General features: G+C 36.7%; 1 protein-coding gene across 1 annotated transcript; it reads right to left on the bottom strand.

Moving 5' to 3' along the window:
• Positions 1-807: 807 nt before the first annotated feature.
• Positions 808-10,851, bottom strand: GIMD1 (GIMAP family P-loop NTPase domain containing 1). The gene is made up of 2 exons (XM_043571077.1): positions 10,390-10,851; positions 808-1,068 (listed from the first exon to the last, which is right to left on the bottom strand). Exons 1-2 carry the CDS (start codon positions 10,807-10,809, stop codon positions 808-810), a joined length of 681 nt encoding a protein of 226 aa, XP_043427012.1. The 5' UTR covers positions 10,810-10,851.
• Positions 10,852-12,234: the final 1,383 nt, after the last annotated feature.

The following is a 12,234-nucleotide window of genomic DNA, read 5'->3' as shown; positions in this document are numbered from 1 at the left end:
GGCCTTTCACAGGATTAAATAATTTTCGTTGTCTAGCATCAAGTAATTGGTGGAACTAGTTTTTAAAATATAGATAATAATTGATTCATCTTAAATTTCATCAAATATATATACTAAACAGTTTATGAATCAAAAGTGTTTATTGAATTTTTACAAAGTGAGTACTCAAACCAACCTCCAGATCAAAAAACTAAATATTACCAGACTCTCAGAAGCTGCCCAGTGCATGCTCACTGTCCCCTCCCCAAGAGTGACCTCTCCTTCTAACATCAGAGTAGTTTATATTACATCAGTTTTGACTGTTTTCGAACTTTATACAAATGGAATAATATAGTATATACTGTTTCATTCAATTTTATGTTTGGACAATTCATTGGTGTTGTTACATGTGGTTGTAGTTTGTTCATTCTCATTATTATATAAATACTCCATTGAATATACCTCAGTTTGGTTACCTATATTCCTGTTAATGGACTTTTGGATAATTACTAGTAGCTATTTGGCTATTATGAATAGTATTACCAAGAGCATTCTTGTACATACATGTCTTTTAGTGTACAAATCTACACATTTCTGCTGGATATATAATTATAGGGCAATTGCTGTGTCATAGGATTTGCATTAGAAGTCTTGTTTCCTTTAATTTCTTTTTAACAGCCAAACAGTTGTCCAAAGTGGTTATACCAATGTACACTCTCAGTAGCAGGCTATGGGAATTCTGACAGTCCTCAACCATTCTGACAAAGGCACTTTTGAAACAAGGTTTCTGACTCTAAAGCCCAAAGTTCTTTTCCCTTTATCTAAATTTTATTTAAAGGTAAGAACTTGGTAACAATTTTCTTTTATAAATTCCATGATACTTTCTAAGATTTTTATTCTTTGGTCATTAAGTGAGTTTCCTTTTTTATACTGGAAAATATATCTGCGCTGTACAGAATTTAGCAGGGTTAGCAGTGTATCAGAGGCCTCATGCAAGTATTTATCTTCACTGAACCCAGCCTCTTCTATTTTTTCTGCATGGGTGAAAAGAATGGCAGTGTAATTCTTCCAAGCATGTCCTAGAAGTTCCTGAAAGAGAGAGAAAGTTAAATGGCTATTTGCCTTGGCCTATATTCCTCAAACACCAGCAAAGGAATTATGGTCCAACATAGGCAACAGATCTGGATGTCATTATATTACTAAAAATTGATATATGCAATGGAAAGTGAAGATGGGGTCAAATAATGTAAGTAAATGGAGAGAGATGGGTGGATTTTGTTTAAAAAAAAAAAGGCTTTAATTCTCCATTTCATTTTGCTCTTACAATTTATGTATACACAATTTCAGAATTGCATGTTATTAATGCTGCATATGATACAATTACATTTATAACATTCAGCAATAATTTCTACTTGCCTGCCAACCTAGAGCTGTTAGAACCACTGAATTCCTTTAAGTCAGAGGACTTGGGCCAAGGGAATTGTCGTATTCTTTTTGTAGAAATGTTGTGTTATCATGATAACCAAAAGTGTCTTCTAAGGATTTGTAATTATATTATCTGGTTACAATCTATTGATTAGTCAGATGTCATACAATGGAAAAGTTAAGATCAAATTACATTTAGTGATTTGAAACAGCTACAAAATATTATTGTGATTCACTCGCATCCTCTTCACTTCACATGCTTAGAATCAAGTCCAATTTATCAGATGACTTCCTCTACTGTGGTTGAAAAACATTGAAGACTGGTGTTCCTTTGTTTAGTGATATATGGAAGTTGGTTATATAATAAATTCTTGTTTGATTGGTGAAAATAAGCTGATGTAAAGCAGAAATACCAGCATGTGGCAAATTGTTCATACAATATGGAAGGTGTCTAGGAATAACCATTTGACTTTTTAAAATATTTACAAAGTTATATGAAATCATGGCATTGTGAAAGTAAAATGACATTCCATTCATTCCAAATATTCTCATTATCAAAATATTTTCAAATCTGCTACCAGTTTATAATAGCAGTTTGGAATTTAGATCCTCACCATCATCTCAAATAGAAAGTTTATTAGGGTTTTATTTATTTTTGAGTTTTTGGAAAGATATAAAATACTTAGGAATGAACATAACAAGAAATATCCAGGACCTCTAGTAATCAGAAGAAGGAAGGAAGAACAACTACTATTTAGTGCTAGATATTATGCTAGGTACTTTACATGCTTTATTTATTTTGAAATTCAACATAAGCTTTGTGGAAGATACTAGTATTATTTCCATTAAATATGGAGAAACTGATGTATAGAAAGGTTGAATACAAATCCATAGAGGGATATCAGGACAAACTGGTTTAAAAAATCTTGAGAAAATTGAAAGATGGTTTGGGAAACTATTTTCAATATATGTAACAAATACAGGATTGGTATTTATAAGACTGAAAAACTGAAAATGAAAGGAAGAGAGAAAAGGGGAGAAGGAAAGGAAGGAAGGGAGGAGGAAGGGAATAAGGAGTCAAGACATGTAAATAATAGAAAATACGGCAACTGCGGGACAATATATTTAAACATCTTGAGACCACGGTTACCAACTAAATTCCTGGTACAGTCTGGCATTTATCAGACTGTTTGTTTGCACATTTATCTCTCTAACTTGACCAGTAGCTTTTGGAAGGCAGAGACTATGCCTTACTAGGTAAGTCAAAGCTTTGGCACATTGTAAACTCTCACTAGATATTGGTTGGATTAATTTGGAATGTAGACCTCACTGTCATCTCAAATAGAAGGTTTGGGGTTTTATTTATTTGTTTTGAGTCTTTAGTTTTGAAGTTTAATCTTTGGGACATAAAATGGTACTTTCCTATAAAATTTCTCTTTTGTTCTGTAGTTCTCGTGGGTTTGCATGTAGTCTGCATTTTGTGTTTTAAATTCAGAAACACTTTTCTCAGTGAGTAAGTCCAAATTTTCCTCATATCTGTTTAAAATTTGTCTATACCATAGAATAATTATATATATCTAGTTCTAAAAATGCCCTGCTTGAAGAAAATCTGAATTGAAATTTTAAGATCAGTACATTCAATGAATAATCTAAATTTAACAAAAGGATTTTTTAAAAAGTACTTTAGTTGGCATATTCTTATGTGCCTTCAGAACACAAATTAGCAAAATCTTAACTAACCTAACTTGTAAAAAAGATAATTCTTGTGTAAATCTAATATATGTGTAATTTCAACATCACATTTTACCTAAAAGTGACATAGCAAAATTTGTCATATTCAGTATGTTGTAACATGTTCCTTGTGAGAGAAGATGAAAGCATTGCAAAATAAACTAGTATTGTGAGTTGAATTGTGTACCCACCCCCCTCCAAATTCATATGTTGAAATCCTAATACCTCAGAATGTGACTTTATTTGACAATAGGGTCATTGTGAGTGGGCCTCTAATCCAATGTGATTGGTGTCCTTATAAAACAGCAATTTGGACAAAGATAAGAATAAAGGGAAAATGCCATGTAAACATAAAGACAGTCATCCATAAGCCAAGGACAGAACTCTTGGATAGATTCTTTACTTATAGCCTTCAGAAGGAACTAACCCTTCTAACATTCATTTCAGACTTCTAGCCTCCAAATTTATTGAAAGACAATAAATTTCTGTTACTTAAAAGCCACGCAGGTAGTGCAGCCTTGTTACAACAGCCCTAGCAAATTAATACAAATGGCTGAAAAATTAATGAAGTGCTAAATAGATTTAGATTCTGGGAATAAAAAGATTCTTGGGTTATTTACATCAGAACCACTTGGGATGCTTGCTAAAAATGCATCAGAATCTTTAGAGATGGATCCTGGGAATTTGAACTTTAAAAAGAATTCTAGGTGATTTATTCCTTCTGCAAATATTTATTGGGGGTTTACTTTGTTCCAGGGACAAAGAGTAGACCATGACAGATAAACTTTCTGCTTATGTCTAGTGGAGAATTGATTGTACTACCTAAACTTAAAACTGAGGAAGAGGGGCAGGCAGGAAAGAAAATACTTTCAATTTGGTTTAATTGCAGGTATTGTGATAGAAAATATATTGGTGCTTTAGAGGCAGACATTTAGCCCAATTTGGGGTGGAGGTGGAAAGTGAGCGTAGAGGAAGGGGTCAGCATGAGTTTCTAGCATGTGATGATGCCTTGAGTGTAGGCATCAAGAAGAGAGTTATCAGACTGTGAAGACACACCAAGTAAAGAGACTGATTGAGCATTATTGGGAATTGTATAGTATTGGGCCTTTATTTCTATAAAGTATAATTATTAATCCTTGAATGTTCTTATCTCTGAAAGTTTCTCAAATTTAGAGCCAGTTCTGATATTCACCAAGTACATGATTGATGTGTTTATATTGATTGTTATGATATTGAAATGTTTAATTCAAGTTAATAAATAGACACCTTAACCTCTTGAGTGCTACCCCCAGGCCTACCCTCTGGGTGTTGGTTGATGAATGAACCACATTTATCATTAAATATTTTTAAAACATCACTATAATAAAAATTCATGCTAAATAAACTGTTTGGCTCAAGTGATCCCTTCCTGAGTTATATAATATAGAATTCTTCTCTTGCTGGTTAGTACTTACTACATTAAATGGTATAACTTTCACGGTATGTCTTTAGTTCCTGATTTTCTGGGTTGTAACAACACATTCTGTTTTTGTCTCCACCAGACATTTCCTATACTTTAAACTATAATAACATTCAGGAAAAATGAGTTAAACCACCTAAGGAAAATGGATCTATAAGTGCGACACCACTTAAAAGTCCATGTGTTCCACCACTCAGAAGTTTTTACATGTTGATAATTATTTATGAAAGGATGCTCATGTCCTAAACTGTGAGAGAAATTGCACTTTTGAGTTACTGCCAAAAATAGAAGGGAATGGTTGATTTAGCTTATAATCTTTAGATTGATTTTTGGCTGCAAAATAGTTGACTATTTGAAAGTAGTGTCGCTTGGTGTATAGTCATCGTGTTAGTGGCCAAACGTGTTCTCTGTGGACCCAGAGAAAGAATAATCACAGTTGATTGATACCTCACATAAAAATCCAAGAGCAAGATAAGTTAATGTAAGTTATCTGGTGTTAATAATTTAAATATAGTACTAAGCTAGATGGAAATGTTACAATCAATCATGAATTGTTTGGTTTCAGAGTGCTAATGGGTATGAGTCCATCTAGTCCTTTTGGGACAACTAGTTAGGATATAAACTTTGTTTTCCAGGAATTATGTTCATTTTCCCAGGACCTCACCAGCCCTGCCCCATTTGTTTGTGGTTGATGAAATCATAGCATCTGGACTTTTTCGGGGGGAAATTTTAAAAAGCCAACTATTACATCAACTGAGAGAAAAATTATCATGGAACAGGAGGACAATAAGGACCATTTTTTATATTTCATACTATTCCCTTACTCTCATCCCACTTAAAGCACCACATTACCTTCTCAGAGAACTGAATGATAAGACTTTGTTAGATGCAGAGAATATTCAGCCTTAGAGATCACGTGTCCAAATTGCCTTATTTTACAGATGAGGATATTGTGGACTTTTGATGTTAAATGACTTTGCCAAAGCCGCACAGCTGATTGTTGGCAGGCCTGGGCCTGTGACAGAGGTCCCCTCACTGCCAGGCCCATGTCTTTCCCACTAAATTAGAGCTTCTCACTTTAACCTTAGTAAGCCAGTGAATTTTCTTCCCAGATTATTTTTCTAAATTAATAAGGAAATTCTTATACATCAGGGCTGTGTATGCTTGATTTCACTCTGATTTTCTTCTGAAATCTATCAAGAAAATCCCAAAGAAGGCTACAAATAACATGTCCTAATTTTAGCATAAGACAGATACTAACAAAATTATGACCATAGCTGACATTTGGTGTGCACTTGCCTTGTGCTAGTGTCTGAGTTAATTTACTGTTATAATATGAAACTAGTCCTGAAAATAACCCAGTAAAGGAGACACTGCTGTTTTCCCACTTTACCAATTAAGAGATTGAAATCTAGAGAAATTACTTGTCCAAGGTCACAAAACAAGTAAGCCGAAACTTGAACACAAGTATATGTTACTATAGAACCTGTTCTCTTAACCTCTATAATAGGTTGCTCATATCTAGTAATTCATTTGAATAAGGACTCATTATAATTTGTGTAGTGACAATAATAAAAATGATAACAATGGTAGTAATTTTCTGCGAACCTACTGTAAGTCAGGCACAATGCCAAGCACATTATATTCATTAAATATAACCCAAAAAATTTTAACATAGGTAAAATTATCCCCATTTTATAAGTGAGGAAATGAAGCCAAGAAACTCTTAGTAACATTTTTAGTCATATATCTACAATTGTAACAAGGCTTATTTTTCAACTAAATGGTATTAAACAACTAAGCCCATTATGTTTGTTAAGTATTTTCAGGCCTTGCACTGGCCTTTCTGAGCCTTTTGTATACACACACACCTATAACATCAACATTTGAGTTGTTCAGTCTAAATCAAAAATACATGCTTGAAACCTGATTGTATATAGTAATAACACATGATGCCCTGATGGTGGAAAGAATTTGGATTTTAGTCAATTCCTGGATTCAATTCCTTGTGCAGTTTGGCTGCTTGCTAGAACTTTTCTTAAGGTAACTTTATTCTGTATTCTCTGATTCATTACTTGTGGATTTTTAAATAACATTCAAGTGATAGATAATATTTAGATGAATCATTCCCTTTATTTCCCAGTTTCGGAGAGATGACTCACTGACATCTCCACCATTTTGCTATAAATTACGAAGGCCTAACATAAATAAAGAAAAAGGGATCATTTGGGGAAATGTTTCATTTGTCATAGCTGGCAGCCTATAACCCCTCTAAAAAATATTAAGAGCACAAATTAAAAGAGACATTTAAAGAGGGAATAGGAAGGTACAGGAAAGAAGAGGTTACTTTTCTGGCATTGGCGTTGTTGACTCCTTCCATGACAGGGAGCAGCGCCCCCAGAAAGGAGGAGAGGAAAGGGGAGAAGGCAGATATTCCATTCCCCATTTTGCATAAACCAGGAAGAAAAAGCAGTCCAGGGTGTGTCTGGAACCAGAGGACCTTAACAACTCCTAGCTCCTTCCTAACAGCTGTTGGTCCTGTTGAATATTCAGACATTCTGCAGCTGCTCCCAATCTGTGAGCATATCCAGATGGCTGCCACCAGTTACTTAAGCACCTTCAGGAAGAAGGTCATAAACAGCCAGCTTGTGCATAGGCGATCTTCAACCAAAAATTATGATGGAAGCCCAGAATAGGACTGCAGTGCCTCCCAGGGGTCATGGGCCCCTCTGAAGATTACTAAAATCTTGGCTGCTGAGTTTTCCTGGGAGGAAAAAGATATTTATTTTAGAAAAAAAAAAAAATTCTGGATCTGAGTTTTACTCTAGCCTATCTCCTCCCTGCCTTTAAGTCATGACCTGGACACTGGCTTAAGGAAGGCAGTGGTAGGAGAAGGTGGCTGTATGCCAGATACCTTTTTCAAAGATGAGAGAGACATGTATGAATCAACTTCTCTTGTATAAAAAAATAGGGGATTACAGTAGTGTTCTATATCCTAAAACTGGAAAACAAAATCTGTTTTTAAAATGTATGCCTTTTAAAATGCCCCTTTTGGCCAAGCATAGTACCAGCCTAGAGAAAAATTTGGAGGCATAAGGAGAGAGGTTAGTTTTTGAGAAATATTCGTGCACTTACTGAATTTACTGAGTTACATCCACCTATACTTTAAGCCAAATATTTATTTAATGGCAGCTTTAAATGAATTTTAAAACTTGTTTAAAAATTACACTGATGGTGGGGTGCCTAGGTGGCCCAATCAATTGACTTTCAATTTTGGTTCAGGTGTTGATCTCATGGTTGGTGGGTTTGAGCCCCACATTGGACTCTGTGCTGATAGTATGGAGTCTGCTTGATATTCTCTTGCTCTCACTCTCCCTTTGCCCCTCCGCTGCTCGCTCGCTCTCTCTCTCTCTTTCAAAATAAATAAATACACTTAAAAAAATTACACTGATGGAATAGCAACAGGTTTCTCCCCCATCTGGTTTCTACCAGAAATATTGTTTGACATGCAGGCTTTCATAGTTTAGGGGAGGTTTGTGGGTTTTCTTAGATTACACATTGTTTCTTAATTGCAATCATCTTCTCTACTTTTGTACAGCATGTCCTTGATTTTTCAGGAGTTGGATGATGAGGATTATTTTTTTATGCCCTTGTCACCCTATTTTTTTCCGCTAGTTTTTTGTGATATGTTTTTTTTTCATTTTTAGAAACATGCAGTTACTGAAAAAAAATGTGTCATTTAGAACAATTTTATGCTTTTAGTAAAGGGAAGAAAATATTCCTTTGAAGCTAAGTATACTGTCATTTTAAGTGTAACAAACCCTACATCATGATCAGAGAAATGTCTGCTCTCTATTCACCATGTAATTTACCTGTAGAGCTTCTAGTAATGATGAGTTCTCTTAATGACTAAGCAAGTCTACTGAGTAATGCTAGTCAAGTCCAGCAGCTAAATTTGGTTGGCCCCAGACTAGATAATCAAGACACTGAATGGAATGGAGCAGCTCAATGAGCAGTTTCCAGGAATTGTTGGTTTTACATGGGCCTGGTTCATATATGTCTATACTGTATGCAAGTATTACTCCCTCCATCTCCTAGTTATAGCCATACCCAGAACCTCTCCCTATCTTCAGCTCCTCTCCTAGACTAGCTGAACAAACTTTCAAGATAGTGACTTATAATAAACGAACAAACAAACGTGAATGGACCACTAGGCAAAGGTGGCATATGTTATTTATGTTCACACTGAGGTCCCTGTAGTCTTCTCTTGGCTATCATAGATCAGTTAGTGGCCCTACAGATGATGAGGCACACAAAGCATCTGAAATACTTTATTTCTTTCCTAAAAAAGAAAGCATAGATCTTCTGTGCATGTTTGCCATGATATAAGTCAGAGTGAAACCTCCTTTCCCCCTGTCCATACATTACACTACTTTGGCGCTGTCTTATATTTGTTTATTCATCTCTTCTAGACTAAGTTTTTTTGAGGGCAGGGCTCATGTACTGTTCACTAATCATTAAGCTCTGTGCAGGTACCTAATATAGTTTGCAATGATTGAATCAGTGAATGAACACCTATTTGTTTGTGAACTGTAAGATACTGTCCCCTTAAAAAGGGGGGGGGTGTACCTCAGTTGGTTAAGTGTCCAACTCTTGGTTTTGACTCAGGTCACGATCCTATGGTCATGAGATCCAGCCCTGCATCAGACCGCTCCCCTCCCCAACCTGCTTAAGATTCTCTCTCCCTCTCTCACTCTGCCCCTCCCCGCGCCCTCTTTCTCTCTCTGTCTCTCAAAAAAAGAAAAAAAAAAAAAAGAGATTGTCCCCTTGATATTAAATGGATGCAAGTCAGTATTTTAGTTTTAGTAGTTCTTAAGTTTGGCTGTTTTTTTAAAAAAAATTTTTTTTTTTAACATTTATTTTTGAGACACAGAGAGACAGAGCATGAATGGGGGAGGGTCAGAGAGAGGGAGACAGAGAATCTGAAACAGGCTCCAGGCTCCAAGCTGTCAGCACAGAGCCCGATGCGGGGCTCAAACTCATGGACTGCGAGATCATGACCTGAGCCGAAGTCGGACGCTTAACCGACTGAGCTACCTAGGCGCCCCAAGCTTGGCTGTTTTTAAGAAATATATGGAAAATTTATGCAAATGCATATACCCAGGCTCTACTCTTGTGATTCTCTTTCAGTGGGGCTTGGATGAATATGCATTTTTAATGACAGCCCAGTTGATTCTGATGCAGATCGAGTGGAGACCACATTTACAAACTTATTCAGAGGTTAGTTAACCTCTGAAGTTAGCATCTTATTTTTTTTTTAATTTTTTTTTACCGTTTGTTTATTTTTGAGACAGAGAGAGACAGAGCATGAACGGGGGAGGGTCAGAGAGAGAGGGAGACACAGAATCCAAAACAGGCTCCAGGCTCTGAGCTGTAGGCACAGAGCCCGATGCGGGGCTCGAACTCACGGACCGTGAGATCATGACCTGAGCCGAAGTCGGACGCTTAACCGACTGAGCCACCCAGGCGCCCCTAGCATCTTATTTTTTAGGGGGGTGGGTAGAGTCCTATGGCCCAGCTGCAAAATTACCAACCGAATTCCTCTAAAGGAAATTGTAAAAATGGTTCTTGGTGGGAAAGATCAAGTAATTTTTACCATTTCTATGTGACTAGCACTTGTTTTAAACTTGCTTTAAACTACTCTTTTAATCAAATTGTCATAGTTCTTTCCTGTTAGGATAATTGTCCTTCAAATAGGAATAATGGCATTAGTGTAATTGCCTATTTTGTATTACCTGAATCATCTGGACTAAGTCAGATACTTCCTGTCCACAAAGAGGCATGTCTGCTCTCTGGACCAGCAGTGCAAGATGGAGACCCTCTTGCCCAAAGTGATGTGCCAGGGCCTCCTTGACCTCCTGTTTCACATGCTTCTTGGTCAGTCTGCTGTGTGGATAACCTGGAGTGTCCAACACCTGGATCTGCAGGGTTATCTCTTGCCCCCCTCGACGCATGAAGCCACAGAGGTGACAACTGCGGCCCAGACAGCAATCTTTGGTCACAGAACATGGAGAAAAGCTGCTGTAGAAGTCAGTGCTTCCCAAAAGAATGTTCCCAGCAGAACTTTTTCCACTCTGAGTCATGCCAAAGAGGGCCAAGTTGATGATCATCTTGTTAGAGTCTGTCATGTCTGTGGGTAAACAAAGGGTCAGCATAAGCAGTTAGACTTCTATACTCACCCAGTGTAAGGCATCTTACTTGGCCAGGGGTATTGCAGGTATTACCTTTGGTTTACTTACCCCTTATTCATAGTGGCTAAAACACGGAGGAGTTCTCCACGTTAGTGTTGACAACACAGTGATAGAGGAAGATTGAAAGAATATTGGTAGTTTGCAATGGGAGAGGAGAGAGAAGTTTAATATAGATAAAGAAGAGAGGAGGAAGCAATAATTGTAGGAAAATGAGGGGGGAGAAACAAAATGCATGAAGATAATGTAAACCATGTTTAGGAGGAATATGTTAACTCATCAATGTGGTAGGTGAGTCCATTTAGCAATGGGTGCTGATGTTTCTGACTTCATTAACAAGGCTAGCAGCAGTATTGAAAAATTAATCACTGTTGGAGGACAAGTAGGAACAGAAGAGTGGAAGAAACAGATCCTTCCTGCCTTTTAAATAACATCCCATACTTCTCCACCTCCCCACCCCATGAATACACAAGTGGCATCTGCAAAAAATTATCTTTCCTGACTTCCTGAGTGTTTGTCCCCTATGAAACATGAATAATGTTAAAGATTTCTGTTTTTGTTTACTATTTTTTTTTACAACCAGGCAGCATTCTGATGAAAATGAGAACTGCTTGTAATTTCTGTTATGAAATAATTAGTAAATCATTTCCATGGTCCACCATAGTAACTTACTGGCTTTTGAATAAAGGAAGTAAAGCCCAACACATTGTGTAGCTCAGTTAGGAGGGAGAATCTTGAGAGAATCTATTCCATTTACAACACCCCTAACATGGAGGTAATCTGTGCAGAAATAAGCATTTTAAGGTCACTGATAATTTTCATTAGATCAGTAAAGCAGAGCTACAGGCCGATTGCCAAGTATACTCAATTGCTGATTCAGAAATAAGGACACTTAATATTGCATATTTATTACTTTTGCTTATAACTTGTATTTCTAATATTCAGTTTTATGTCCTTCTGGCCTTTCTTGTCCTCCAATGCCCCTCACCCCACCCTCCCTAGACTCTAATATGAACATTTTGAAGGAACCTCACACCCCCACACAAAATATACTCATTTTTGGAGTCCCTCAAGGTGATTCCAGCTCACCCAGCTCATTCAGCCCTATCAGCTAAACCGTAGTCACTCAGATTTCTTTTTACTCCTTAATCAAATGCATGATTTAAAAAGTAATAATGATTATGGAATCCCAATACATTTTCTGTATGTCACGTACCTTTTCCAATCTTAAAAATACTTTTTCCATAGACTTCCCTGGAGCTGGTATAGTTGTTCTTGGGTTGAACTTTAACCTTCAGACGGTGTTACTGTACCACTCTGGGACTGATACTGTATGTATTTTATTTCGTTAATCTATTACCAGAATCCTCTCTATAAATGGTTAGTTATCTT

The sequence above is a fragment of the Prionailurus bengalensis genome, chromosome B1, assembly GCF_016509475.1.
Source record: "Prionailurus bengalensis isolate Pbe53 chromosome B1, Fcat_Pben_1.1_paternal_pri, whole genome shotgun sequence".
NCBI lineage: Eukaryota > Metazoa > Chordata > Mammalia > Carnivora > Felidae > Prionailurus > Prionailurus bengalensis.
The sequence above is the reverse complement of the archived record's forward strand: the minus strand, read 5'-3'. Positions and strand labels throughout refer to the sequence as shown.